At 39.1% G+C, this 13,085-nt stretch overlaps 3 protein-coding genes across 3 annotated transcripts; 1 reads left to right on the top strand and 2 right to left on the bottom strand.

The window, feature by feature from the left end:
* LOC104720544 lies at positions 1,823 to 2,416 on the bottom strand. Its single transcript, XM_010438435.1, has one exon. The coding sequence runs from the start codon at positions 2,414 to 2,416 to the stop codon at positions 1,823 to 1,825; it is 594 nt and encodes a 197-aa protein (XP_010436737.1).
* On the top strand, positions 6,102 to 8,926 carry LOC109126887. Its single transcript, XM_019230780.1, has 7 exons — positions 6,102 to 6,956; positions 7,050 to 7,463; positions 7,557 to 7,675; positions 7,759 to 8,004; positions 8,126 to 8,156; positions 8,318 to 8,725; positions 8,777 to 8,926. The coding sequence occupies exons 1-7, from the start codon at positions 6,102 to 6,104 to the stop codon at positions 8,924 to 8,926; spliced, it is 2,223 nt and encodes a 740-aa protein (XP_019086325.1).
* LOC104719466 ((Z)-3-hexen-1-ol acetyltransferase-like) lies at positions 11,788 to 12,631 on the bottom strand. The gene has a single exon (XM_010437401.2). The coding sequence runs from the start codon at positions 12,575 to 12,577 to the stop codon at positions 11,960 to 11,962; it is 618 nt and encodes a 205-aa protein (XP_010435703.1). The 5' UTR covers positions 12,578 to 12,631; the 3' UTR covers positions 11,788 to 11,959.

Below are 13,085 nucleotides of genomic sequence, written 5' to 3'. Positions count from 1 at the left end.
TGTAATTGACATCTTCTAGCTGAGCATTCTCCCCATCTTGTGGCAGAAACTGCTCCTCCTCTGAGATGGCATGGACATGCTGCTGCTGGTTCAGGAGTTTATCCAACTTGTCATTTAGGGCCTTCATGTCCCTCTTGACGATGGTGATTCCTCCTTTCTTCGGAACGCAGTGCACCGGGGACACCCAAGTGCTGTCAGAGATGGGGTAGATAACTCCAGCATCGAACAACTTCATAATTTCCTTTTTCACCACTTCCTTCAGGTTCGGGTTTAGTTGGCGTTGAGGTTCTACACTAGAGTACNCCTTAGTGAGGTAGTCCTCATAATCATCATCAAGGAAAATGGCTTGGGCAGTGGCATAATCCTTTGGGTTCTGAACAACTTTACCTGGAAGATGGTTGATCTTTGGTGGTGGTTGGTTTTTGTGGTGGCCTTCGAGGTACCTCAGCTTGGTGTTGAGAGAGTCATACTTGGGGGTTAGGTCAATATACCCAGAGTCGATCTTGTTGCTCATTTCCTCAAATCGTTTGGCATTGTCCATTGCAGCCGATGCTTGACTATGTATCATCTGCTGTATCAGTTCGCGTAGATCAGCTTCTTGGGATTGCTTTTGTGGGCCTTGATGTTGTTGGAATCCAGGTGGTGCAATTGGTTGGTAGTTGCCAGAGTACTGCTGCTTAGGAGCGTAGCCTTGATTGTATTGGACAAAAGGCTTTTGCTGGCCTTGGTTCCCTTGGACTCCGGATGGGTAGACCTGGTCTTGAGGATTAGAAACATTGGGGTTATGGTAGGATAGGTTCGGGTTTTGTTTGTAGTTGTTGTACCCCTTGTTGTAACCTCCTTGGTTGTTGATGTAATTGACATCTTCTAGCTGAGCATTCTCCCCATCTTGTGGCAGAAACTGCTCCTCCTCTGAGATGGCATGGACATGCTGCTGCTGGTTCAGGAGTTTATCCAACTTGTCATTTAGGGCCTTCATGTCCCTCTTGACGATGGTGATTCCTCCTTTCTTCGGAACGCAGTGCACCGGGGACACCCAAGTGCTGTCAGAGATGGGGTAGATAACTCCAGCATCGAACAACTTCATAATTTCCTTTTTCACCACTTCCTTCAGGTTCGGGTTTAGTTGGCGTTGAGGTTCTACACTAGAGTACGATTCATCCTCTAGGTTTATCCGGTGGGTGCAAAGATCAGGGGATATACCCTTGATGTCATCTAGAGTGTAGCCTATTGCCCCTCTATAATTTCTCAACTGAGTGCAGAGCAATTTCAGCTCTTTTTCAGGCAAGCTAGAATTAACGATAACCGGATAACTTGAGTTAGGTCCCAAGAAAGCGTACCTTAGCCCAGACGGGAGAGGTTTTTGTTCTACTTTGGGTGCCTTTGACTCGGACCAGTCATCGGAGGCTTGTAGGTGGGATTCAGAGTGATGCTCGATCACCTTGCTCGGTGTGTTGATCGTGGTAGTGATCGGGCTGGTGACTGGGTGGTCTGGTGTTGAGCAACTGCACGACATGACGCAGGAGGTAACTACCGAGTTGGTCAAGCTTTGACTGTCTATCATCATCTTCTCCTCTTCAGCCTCCCCCGAATCTTCACTTAACTCCGGTTCGATGACTTTCCGATAGGTGTCGAGCAATTCCTTATAGAGATCCTTTTCTTGGTGTATGAATCCCACCTCGCTATCCTTTGTTAGCGCAGTTTGTAGACAATCCCCGATTATCACTTCCTCAAATGTCCCCTCACGCAGTTTTTCTAGTTCATCTATCAAGAAAGTTTGTCCAGCGATTGTGGGCTTTTTCATAGTTTCCTGAATATCAAACTACATAGTGAGGTCTTCCCCAAGCTTCAGCTCGATCTTCCCGTTCCTCACGTCTATCATTGCCCCCACGGTGGCCAAAAATGGTCGTCCAAATATAAGTGTATCCCTTGGTTCTACATCCATTTCCAAAACTACGAAGTCGGTTGGTACGTCTATTGATCCTATCTTGACCGGCAGGTCTTCCAACACTCCACTTGGCAACCTTGTAGTTCGGTCTGCTAGAAATAGTTGTATGTCAGTTGGTTTGAATTTCTCGAACCCAAGGCGTTTGGCTACAGTTAGAGGCATTAAGCTAACTGATGCCCCCAAATCGCATAGACATCTTCCAAAATTCAAAGGGCCAATCGAGCAAGGTAATGTGAACGACCCCGGATTGCTCAGTTTCTTGGGTGCTGCAGTCCTTTGGATTATAGCACTGCACTCGTGATTGAGTATAACCATTCCTTGGACTTGCTTGATCCGTTCCATCACTGCATCCTTCAGGAACTTCTGGTAGGGAGGTATCAGGGTGAAGGCGTCCATTAGAGGCATTCGGAGCTCGAGTTCCTGCATCTGTTTTTCGAACAATGCTTTGTACTTCTCAAGAAGTTCCATGCGAAACCCTCCAGGAAATAGCAAGGGTAGCTTGTAAGGTGGAGGGATGAATCATCTCTCTTTTTGTTTTTCTCCTACTGGTTTGTCTTTGGGTGGTGGGATTACGCGAGTGCAAACTCCTGACTCGTTGAAGTCGAAGCCGATTTATCTGTAAGCAGCTGAATACGAGAGCTTAAAGCATCAAATTTGTGGTGGAGTTGCTGATAATTGGTCGATAACCATTTTGCGAGGTCATCGAATCGTGTATTGATTTGTACTGCTTCGGTTTTTTGACTAGACAAGAATTGCTGCATAATCGAGATCAAATTGAGGGATGAGGAAGTGTGTGGAATGGGTGGGTTGAGATACTGATTATTGGGGATGTAGGCAATGTGCCCTACTTTGTGACCTCTGTGGTTGTTGATGTAGTTCACGTCTGCAAACCAAGATTCTCCCCATCATGTTGCAGAAACTGCTCCTCCTCTGAGATGGCATGGACATGCTGCTGCTGGTTCAGGAGTTTATCCAATTTGTCATTTAGGGTCTTCATGTCCCTCTTGTACTTGGCATCTTCCTCTCCAGTGGATCGCACAGTGCGATCGTACTCCTCATTGTAATGCCCATCAGATTGAGCCAAGTTCTCCACTAGATCTCAACCTTCGTCGACATCCTTGTTGAGGAAGTTTTCATTGCTGGTGGTGTCCAGCAACATCCGTATCTTTGGGACCACTCCTCGGTATAGTGTACTTAGGAATGAAGCATTGCTGAAACCATGATGAGGGCATCTTATAGTGTATCCTTTGATATGTTCCCAAGCCTCGCTGAATGTCTCATTGCCCTTCTGAACAAAGCTGGAGATATCATTTCGCAGCCTTGCATTTCTGGAGTTGGAGAAGAATTTGGCTAGAAACGCTTTGTTGCATGCTTCCCAGGTGGTGATGAACTCCTTGGGGAGTGATTTCTCCCAGATGTGTGCTTTGTCTCCCAAAGAGCCAAACAATTATCTAGAAAGGCAAGAAAATCATTGTGTAGGTGTCTGAAGCAACATTGCCTTTGAAGCAGCATTGCCTTTGTTTTGGTCCTAGTGACATGTGACTTGGTGTTTTTTTTTTAGTGTCAAGTTGTTGTTGTTCTATATATTGTACTCTTTCCTTTCATCCCTTCTTTTCCTTTCTTGTTCTATCTCTCTTTTAGTTTGTATCTCTCTTTCTGCTTGTAGATTTTTTTTTTTCAGTTTGTAAACTTCAAAACCATAACTTGTTTTATCAAACTCTTTAAATGTACTATCATTTTAAAATTATTTCAATTGAAAATTAATAAACAATAGTATAAAAAATAATTATTTTAATAGTGAAAGGATGATTTTGGTTTAAGTATTTAATGGGTTGCTTTAATTAATTTAATATTATTTATATGATTAATTTATTTTTGAGCAACCCATATGGATTGCTGGAGTGGACATGGTCTTATTAAGTAATAATTTTTAGGATTTTTGCACACAAGTACACCATTTTTATTATTTATGATTTTCTTTAACTCTAAACAAATAGTAATTAATTAGTTTTGATAAAGTTTACAATTCTTCAAAAGTAACTAATATATATTGCATTTAAAACTTATTTTCTTAGTAATAATTTTATATACTCCATATAATGAAAATTATAAAGTATTTTAATTTTTTTTGCACTGCATATACTAAAATAAAACATAACTTTATAAATCACTTCTCACTAGTTTTGTATTGTGTCCTGAATGTGATAAATCTCTATCTTGTGATTTTTGGATTATCTATTTATGTATATTGGTTTAATGAATATATAGAGTGATAACCAAAAGAAATATATTATCCCAAAAAGAAAAAAAAAAAACTCTAATGGGAGTGGAAGGAATTTGACGGGCCTAAATTATAACGTACGTTGCTGCTTCTAGTTTTGTTTTCTTTCAATCGTGTAATGGAATCCTTGCTTTTTCATATTTTTTTTTTTCATTTATTTGAAACTGATGGGGAGAGCTCCGGACCACCAAAGGATTCCCCAGTCCCCACGCAACAGCTTTCTCAACCTTCACTATCTGCTTTGGTCCGTCTTTTTTCAACACCATTCTTGATTTGTTTTCCTTCACACAAAAGTGTCTTATGGGGTTGTCATTGATAACAATCTCCCATAATTTGGTTTAGATAGTCTATCATGTGGCGCATGATATATAAACCACTGGATATAGAGAACAGAGTTACACACATTTTTCCATGCATGAGCGTATTTGAGAATGTCACGCGATCCTATCCATGAAATCAAAACCAATAGGAGCCGCTATGAAGAATTACGTCTTGGTGGTCTGCAATTATTCAACCTAAAAATCTTGTCTTTAACTCAATAATTAATTATATGATCAATAATATATTTCACTGATAACGTAACATCTCGAGTTAATTAGAAAAAAGAAACATTTGCTTAAGTCATCAAATTTTGGAAAAAATTAAAATTTAAGGGCATATATTTACTCTTAACAGATTTTATATAAATATGTATGTTTATAATAGGAAATAATTATTGGACTTCAAGAATCCATCGAGATGCCCACATGGGCTTAATTAATTAATTAAAAAAAACAAACGATTACTTCAACACCTTAATTGTTTAACTTAAAGTCCTAAAAAATGTCTTACCAAAAGAATTAAAATATTTATTGAAGCAGTATTAGATTTTCTGAAAACAGTTGAAGTTATTTATTTAATCTCATAGCTTATCGATGACCGTTCTAGTTTCGCTTGCATCTGCTAAAGAAAATTTCATAACTGAAGTTGATCATATTGTATCTTCTTCCCAGTATGTCACAAGAAAAATTGAGTGACTTCTATCTTATATATCTATGAAGAAGTGGTTAGAAACGTTGACTTTGAAAATTTGGCTACCAATTTTGTGGAGAAAACACTACAAGAATTTTGAGTTTTAATAGCACAGTAGTATAACGTTTATGGCAATAATGCTATCGTTATTAGACCTTTATTTTTTAGATAGCGTTTGTGTATATGTAAACGCTATAATAGTAATACCAAATAGTAAACGCTATGATAGTGTTAGGCGGTAAACTAAAAATTAAATCCCGTAACACTTGGAAAAATTTGGAGGCTAAAACTTTTCACTTTTCGACAAAAATCCCCAATTACCCACCAACCCTAAAAAAATTCATTTCTTCCCTCTATCTTTTTTTGCTCGATTTTCACTGTCTTTTTGCGAAATCGGACTGTGTCCCACACATTTTTTTCTCTCCCAAACAGATCTTTGTCACATTACCTAAAATTTCACACTCCAAAACAGATCTTAGTCTTTGCCAAATCGGATTGTCTCGCGAGTCTTTCCAGCTTCCCCTCGCTCGATTGTGGTTTTATTCTTCTGGTAAATCTCACTCTTTGTATGAAATCTCATTCTTGTTCATTCTTTCGATCTAGGGTTTTATTCTTCTATTATTAGTCTTTGCCAAATCGGATTGTCTCCCGAGACTTTTGAAGCTTTTTGGTTTTGGTTATGATTCCATTCACGCCTGCATAAATGATTGTATCCTTTATTGTAATCAATATGCGGAGTCAACAAGCTGTCCAAGATGTAATGAATCAAGACGGGAAACAGATAATCTCACCGGTCAGGAGAGGAAAGGGATTCCAGAAAAGGTGCTACGGTACTTTCCAATAAAAGATAGATATAGGAGGATGTTTAAATCAAAACGGTTGGCTGAGGATTTGCGTTGGCACTTCACTAATGCTAGTGAAGATTGTACAATGTGGCATCCAGTGGACTCCTTGACTTGGATCCAGGTAAACGATAAATGGCCAGAGTTTGCTGGGGATGCTAGAAACCTTAGGCTAGGAATTTCTACTGATGGGATGAATCCGTTCGCTATCCAAAACACCAAGTACAGAACATGGCCGGTTTTCTTAGTCAATTACAATATGGCTCCAACGGAGTGTATAAAACAAGAGAACATCATGTTGTCAATGTTGATACTTGGAACAACCGCACCAAGCAACAATATTGATGTATATCTACAACCACTGATAGATGACCTAAAAGACTTATGGAATGATGGTATGGAGGTTTATGACGCGTTTAAGCAGGAGAGTTTCACTCTAAGAGCTATATTGTTGTGGAGTATCACTGACTATCCAACATTAGGAACATTATCTGGATGTAAAGTGAAAGGGAAGCAAGCGTGTATTGTCTGTGGGAAGGATACACCTCATAGATGGTTAAAGTTCAGTCGCAAACATGTATATATGGGTAACAGGAAGCGTTTGAGACCTGGGCATCCTTACAGACGTAGGAAAGGGTGGTTTGACAACACAGTGGAGGTTGGTGCTGCAAATAGAATTCAGAGTGGATCAGAAATACTTGAGAGCCTTAAAGATTTTAGGAATGAATTTGGTAAACCTTTAGATAAGAAAGACAAGAGAAAAATAGTTGAAGCAGATGATGATGATGTGAGTTCAGCTGATGAATATGAAGAAGGCGATGATCAATGGCGGTGGAAAAAAAGATCAATCTACTTTGACTTACCTTATTGGAAGGTTAGTAGATATTATAATGAAATTTGAATTTGGTTCTTAGTTTTAACTACTATAGTGTGTTTCTGATTTTCACTTTTTAAATAATTGTTGCAGTATCTGCTTGTGAGGTATAACATTGATGTCATGCACGTGGAAAAGAATGTGTCTAATGCACTATTAGCTATTCTGATGCATAGTGGAAAATCCAAGGATGGGTTGAAAGCAAGGAAAGATTTAGAAGACATTGGTATTCGAAGCAACTTACATGCGGAGATACGTGGGAAGAGAACCTACTTACCTCCAGCTGCGTATTGGCTTTCTAAGGAGGAGAAACGTAAATTGTGCAGAAGGTTATCCAAATTCAGAGGTCTTGATGGATATTGTGCCAACATCTCCACTTGTGTGTCAGTAGATCCTCCCAGCATTGGTGGTCTGAAGTCACATGACCATCATTTCATAATGCAGAACCTGTTTCCGGTGGTATTGAGAGGTTTCCTGCCTAAAGGACCTCGTATAGTAGTGAATCGAGTATGCAATTACTTCAAGAGGTTGTGCCAACGTGTAATTGATATAGAGAAACTAATTACACTAGAATTAGAGTTCATGGAAACAATGTGTTAGTTGGAGAGATACTTTCCACCTTCACTGTTTGACATTATGTTTCACCTGCCAATACACCTAGCAAGAGAAGCACGCTTGGGTGGTCCTGTACACTTCAGATGGATGTACCCTTTTGAGAGGTACTTTTTATGCTCTATATATTTAAGATCTTAAAGTTCGTGTAACTATATACATCATAATGAGTTTTCTTATGTACATGTAGATACATGAAGACACTAAAGGCATTTGTGAAGAATTTTGTAAGGCCAGAAGCTTGTATGGCTGAGGGCTACTTGGCTGGTGAATGCCTTGCGTTTTGTTTAGAGTTCCTTCAGAAGTCTGTTCCAGTTGAAGAAACACTAACTCGCAATGAAGATATTGAGGTAGATGAACATGTCCTTGAAGGTCGACCACTGCAGAAAGCCACAGAAAAGATTCTCACAGATAAAGAGGGAGACATAGCTCATTGGTATATTCTCATGAATACAGCAGTCATGGAACCATATATTGAGTAAGGATAAATTTGATTGAGTTTTATATTTACAAACTTGGACTTTTACAAAATCTGAGTCTAACTACATTGAAAACAGGTTGCATTTGGAAGAACTGCAAGTTACAGATGTAAGATGCGCAAAAAATTCAACTCTATTGTGGAAATATCATAATGAAAGGTTCCCACAGTGGATCAAAGAAAGGTTAGAAGAATGTCATATATCATTTGTTAGTTATAAGTTTGATTGTGGTTGTGTTAAAAACAAATAATTGTTTTTGTTAACTGTTAGATACCAAGTAACTCGAAGGACCATTCTAATAGGCTGAGATGGCTAGCTTTTGGACCAAGACATATCGCTCAAACTTACAAGGGTTTTGTAGTAAACGGCCATCGCTTTCAAACAGATGATGTCAAGAGGAAGACTCAGAATAGTGGAGTAACTTATGAAGCATTCTCTAAGTGTAGAGTTAGTGCTAAAGATACGAGACAAATGGCATACATAGTAGCATTCTATGGAGTGATAAAGGAAATCATATTGATGGACTACCACATGTTCCAGGTTCCACTATTTAGGTGTAGTTGGGCTAACAAAGGGAATGGACTGAAAGAGGAAGACGGGTTCACACTTGTCAACCTCCATATGAATCAGACATCATTCTTAAATGATCCTTTCATTATGGCATCGCAAGCTAAACAAGTTTTTTACTCTAGAGATGATGAGAACTCACCTTGGTATGTTGTTATGCAGGCACCACCAAGAGGATACAACATGATGGACACAGTAGAGGAGTTAGTTCCTGCACAAACATCAGTCCAGCCAATTGAAGATTTAGGAGATCATGAGACTGATGATGATAGTTTTTGTGTTAGGGATGATTGTGAAGGTGTTCTAGTATAAGATTTGATTAAAACTTGATTGTGTTTCAGGTAACCAAAGACGATGAAACCTGTAGCTGCTAAAGTAGTTTGTCGCAGTAAGCGCCAGGCAGGAGTTGAAGTGAGTCCTTTATTATCCTTGAAGAAGAAGAAAAACAAGAAGGCTCATGTAACTGAAGGAGATAATAGTGCAGCTGAACCAGATCATAGTGTTGAGATAATGCAAAATGTAACTGAAGGAGATAAGAACACAGAGGAACAAGATGTTGGAGAAAAAGATGAGACTGAAGCAGAAGAAGACTCACCCCATGTAGCAGAATCCAACGCCTCTGAAACACAAACACAACAATCCGATAACAAAAAGAGGAAGTCAAGAGGTCCAACGAGAATGCGCAAAGTGGCGAAGCATGATGACGATAAGATGGATGTGGAATTTAATGCTATGGGTGAGCATGTTGGCAGTGGATCAGTGACACTCTCCTCTTTCCTTGGTCCTCTTGTGAGAGAGCATGTGCCAGTACTGCTAGATGACTGGAGACATCTCGATGAAAGGACAAAAGACGTAATGTGGGAAGAAATTCAGGTAAGCTTGACTAAGTGTATATCTTAATAACCTGTAAATGTTTTTAATGTTTTAATTTGGCAATGTCTGACATGTGAGGTTCAATTTGAAAGAAGATTGGCAAAAAGAAGCACTGTTAAGGCAAATGGGTGGTTTGTGAAGGGCTTCTAAATCTAAGCTTTCTAGAAAAATTCGAGCTACTAAAAGGAAGGTTAATTTACAGGAACTAAAGCCTAGCAACATCCAATGTGCATCAGCTTGGAACAGTTGGGTGAATAGCAGGAATAACACATCTTCTAAGGTTATTTTAAAACTTCCCATTGATTATTTAACTTCTTTTTGTGTATATTACTTATGGCCATATCTTTGTGTGAATAGGAAAAAAGTGAAAAACTCAGACGTATGAGGAAGGGTCAAATTCCTCACACCACCAGCCGTATGAGACGATGTTGTGAGTCAGGTACTTGGAAAAGACAAACCAGGATGACTTAGGGGCATGGGCAGAGGCGCTACTGTTACCAAGATGGCATTCTTACAGACTAGATACTCCCATGTCCAGAAGCTTGAAGCTACTCAAGCAGAATTACTTACCAAGATTGCAGATTTGGAAAATGTGGTTAGTAACTTAGCTGGTAAAAAGGTAACTATTTTAAATTTAACTGGTTCCATGATGTGAAATTTTAACATGTAATTTCCATTTAGATACCAACTTATATGCATGTTTTGGTCCACATGTCCTTGCAGAGTCATGATCGGGTTTCACAGTCTGACTTGAGCGATGCTACCAAAGGAGGAATTAGGTGCCAACTACTGGATTGGTGTTCGAGTGATGATGTAGTTGTTGGTGAAGGAGAATACTGTTCCAGTGAACCTACATATAAGATTGGTCGCATTCCATTGGGTCCTAATGCAGCAGATGTAATTGTGAAGTCTGCATCAATCCCAGAAGCATATATTTGGAGACCTACTCCAACCATTGTCTCACTTAGTCAAGCTGTAGGAGGTAAAATCGCATGGCCCACTGACAAGATAATATTGGATGATCCCCTATCCCAACCTCCTAACACTGCTAGTGAAGAGGTAAATTACGACTGCTGTGTTTCCCTCTATAATAATGTTAATTAGATTACTAATATTGATTGTATATTTTTTGCGACTCGTTAGCAAACAGATGCATCACTAGGAAGAGTTCACATCTTTGATTATTGGAATGTAAATGTTGATTTGATTGCTGAGGGTCTATTGTTGTCAACTGATCCTAAACATTTGGTGAACGATATTGCACTGGGACCAAATGCTGCAGTTGTTAAGGTCCAGCTAGTGGTAAACCCTGATGCTTATTTATGGAAACCAATGCCTGAATTCTCAATCATGGGTGATGCACTATATGAGACCATAGCATGGCCTATTGATAAGATAAACATAATCGAACCACTTCCAACAGATGAATCAACCAGGAAATCAAGTCAAGTAAGTTTGATTGCAATTGTTGTTTGACTGGTTGAAAATTTGATTGCAATTGTTGTTCTGATGATGTGTTATAATTTTTTGTTATATAGTGCTAGTCACAGCACTGGTAGTAGCAGCAAATGTGGTAAACAAAAGTATATTCTGTTGGATATTGATAACTCTGGGCAGAGAGTTGCAACCGGTCGTGTAACTTCAACTGATCCAGCAGAGAAGGTTCATTTTGTCCCTTTAGGTTCCAATGCTAGCAAGGTATGGGTAGAGGTTTCAAAGGTTGATGGTGGTAGAGTATGGAGAGTAAATACTGAAGTTGAATTCATAGTTGATGCAGTAAGAACCACTGTGGCTTGGCCTAATGACAAGATTATATTCATTTGAGGCTGACACATTTGAGTTTTATGTAGTACTATGAACTTGTATCTTTAGAATGTTTGTGGATTTGTGACTTTCAATCTTATTGGATATTTTTCAAATAATAAATAATAAAAAAATTGATCAAAATCAAAATTCAATCAAATCATATTAAATTTTAAAATAAAATTATAAAAAAATAATAAATAAAAACAATTACATTTATATAAATGCTATAGTAATATTTAAAACAACACATTAAAAACGCTGTTATAGAATATTTAATTGCAGACGCACAAACACTATTAAAGCCACGAATACAATAACAGAATAAAAAACACTATATAAAGTGTCTGACCTATAATGACGGGCGCAAATATACTATTGATAGATAGTGTTATTCCGATGCTATTAAAACTCAAAATTCTTGTAGTGAAAAGGGAAGAAAAATGTTTTAGAATTATCTTTCATTTGTTGTTTTTTAATTTATTTGTTTTCTGAAGATTTTTTATAATTTTTTTTTTGGTTAATGATTTTTTTTAATTGAATTGGGCATTTTTTTTTAGTCGCTTCTTAGTGTTGGCATGGCTAACATTTTTTTTAGTCGCTTCTATGGTTTCTCGACTCAGCTCTTAGAGCTAAGACATAACAGACTTAGGATTTTTGGTTCATCTCTTAAAACACATTCACCACGCCATGTAGCTCTGCTATAAACCTCTCCATCGCCCTTACAGGCAAGCTAATCGCCACAACAGTACCTGTCTCACCTTTTTTATTCTCAAACGGCACATAGAAACCATACACCGGCTTACCCCACGGCCCAAATTCAACTTTTCCCAAATCAAAATGTCGCAAATCAGATATTATGTAGTTCCCCGCCAACACAAACATAGGCCGGCCTCTTGTCGCCATTAGGGCTGTTACCGAGCGGACGTAGTCCTCCGTTACAATGGTTTTCGTTTTTTGTATCAACCTCAAAGCAAACTCAAGAGGTTTCTCCATAAGATCTCTTGCTGTGGCTATTGCCGGGGGGAAGACGAACGCGTTTCCATAGTAACCCGGCGATAGCGGTGGGTTTAGAAGCTTGGAACGAGAGTTGATGAGGCACATAAGTCGCATCTCAGTGTTGGGGTCAGGATTCAACGCGATTGTCCGACAACGCCATAAAAATGACGACAACGCTTCAAATGAGGTATTGTGGAGATCATGCGGAAGGAGTCTCCGTATGGCTGAGATCTCTTCCGCCCTAAAGAAGAAAGACCGGCTAACCAAAGGTTCTTCCGCCCCTTCCATTGATTCCTACCTGATCTTCGTACTCACGGTGCGTGTTGGTCACACTCACCAACTTTAATAGTATAATTTAATCAACTTTTTTTAAGAATTTTTTTCTTTTTTAAAAAAAATAATTTACCTGAAACAGAAGCAATGGAGTGTTGAGAACATCGGTTGACCCTTCCACGTCAAAGAGAAGCTCTTTTATGCAAGGGAAAGGAGGGAGAAGCGCATCAGCTTCCTCCAACTCTGTAAGCGCAACGTCAGCTTCAGCCTCGATGAACAAAACGCCTTCACCGGTACATTCCACCGCGAGTTTCTGGTTGGAAAGTTCTCGGAGCCTACCAGCGAACGGATAGTAGTAAACCAGTGCCTCGGCTAGGGCTTTCTTTATAACTTTGACCGGGTCAAGATTACTTGTAAGATTAGGTCTATAGAAAAATATAAATGGAATTTGAAATCTTAGTCCTTGTTGGTCATCGATATCGGAGAGAGGCTTGAGCTCTCGTGGCGTTGGTTTAGCCGGAGT

This window comes from Camelina sativa, chromosome 10, assembly GCF_000633955.1.
Source record: "Camelina sativa cultivar DH55 chromosome 10, Cs, whole genome shotgun sequence".
Lineage (NCBI taxonomy): Eukaryota > Viridiplantae > Streptophyta > Magnoliopsida > Brassicales > Brassicaceae > Camelina > Camelina sativa.
Note: the sequence above shows the minus strand (reverse complement) of the source record. Positions and strands in the feature narration are given on the sequence as shown.

Excerpts from the sequence above, each read along its gene's own strand:
- LOC104720544 (XM_010438435.1), bottom strand. The coding sequence starts at position 2,416 with ATGGAACTTCTTGAGAAGTACAAAGCATTGTTCGAAAAACAGATGCAG.
- LOC109126887 (XM_019230780.1), top strand. The coding sequence starts at position 6,102 with ATGTTTAAATCAAAACGGTTGGCTGAGGATTTGCGTTGGCACTTCACT. Across the intron at positions 7,464-7,556 it reads CTCGTATAGTAGTGAATCGA|TTGGAGAGATACTTTCCACC; the intron begins GTATGCAATTAC and ends ACAATGTGTTAG. Across the intron at positions 7,676-7,758 it reads TGGATGTACCCTTTTGAGAG|ATACATGAAGACACTAAAGG; the intron begins GTACTTTTTATG and ends ATGTACATGTAG.
- LOC104719466 (XM_010437401.2), bottom strand. The coding sequence starts at position 12,577 with ATGGAAGGGGCGGAAGAACCTTTGGTTAGCCGGTCTTTCTTCTTTAGG.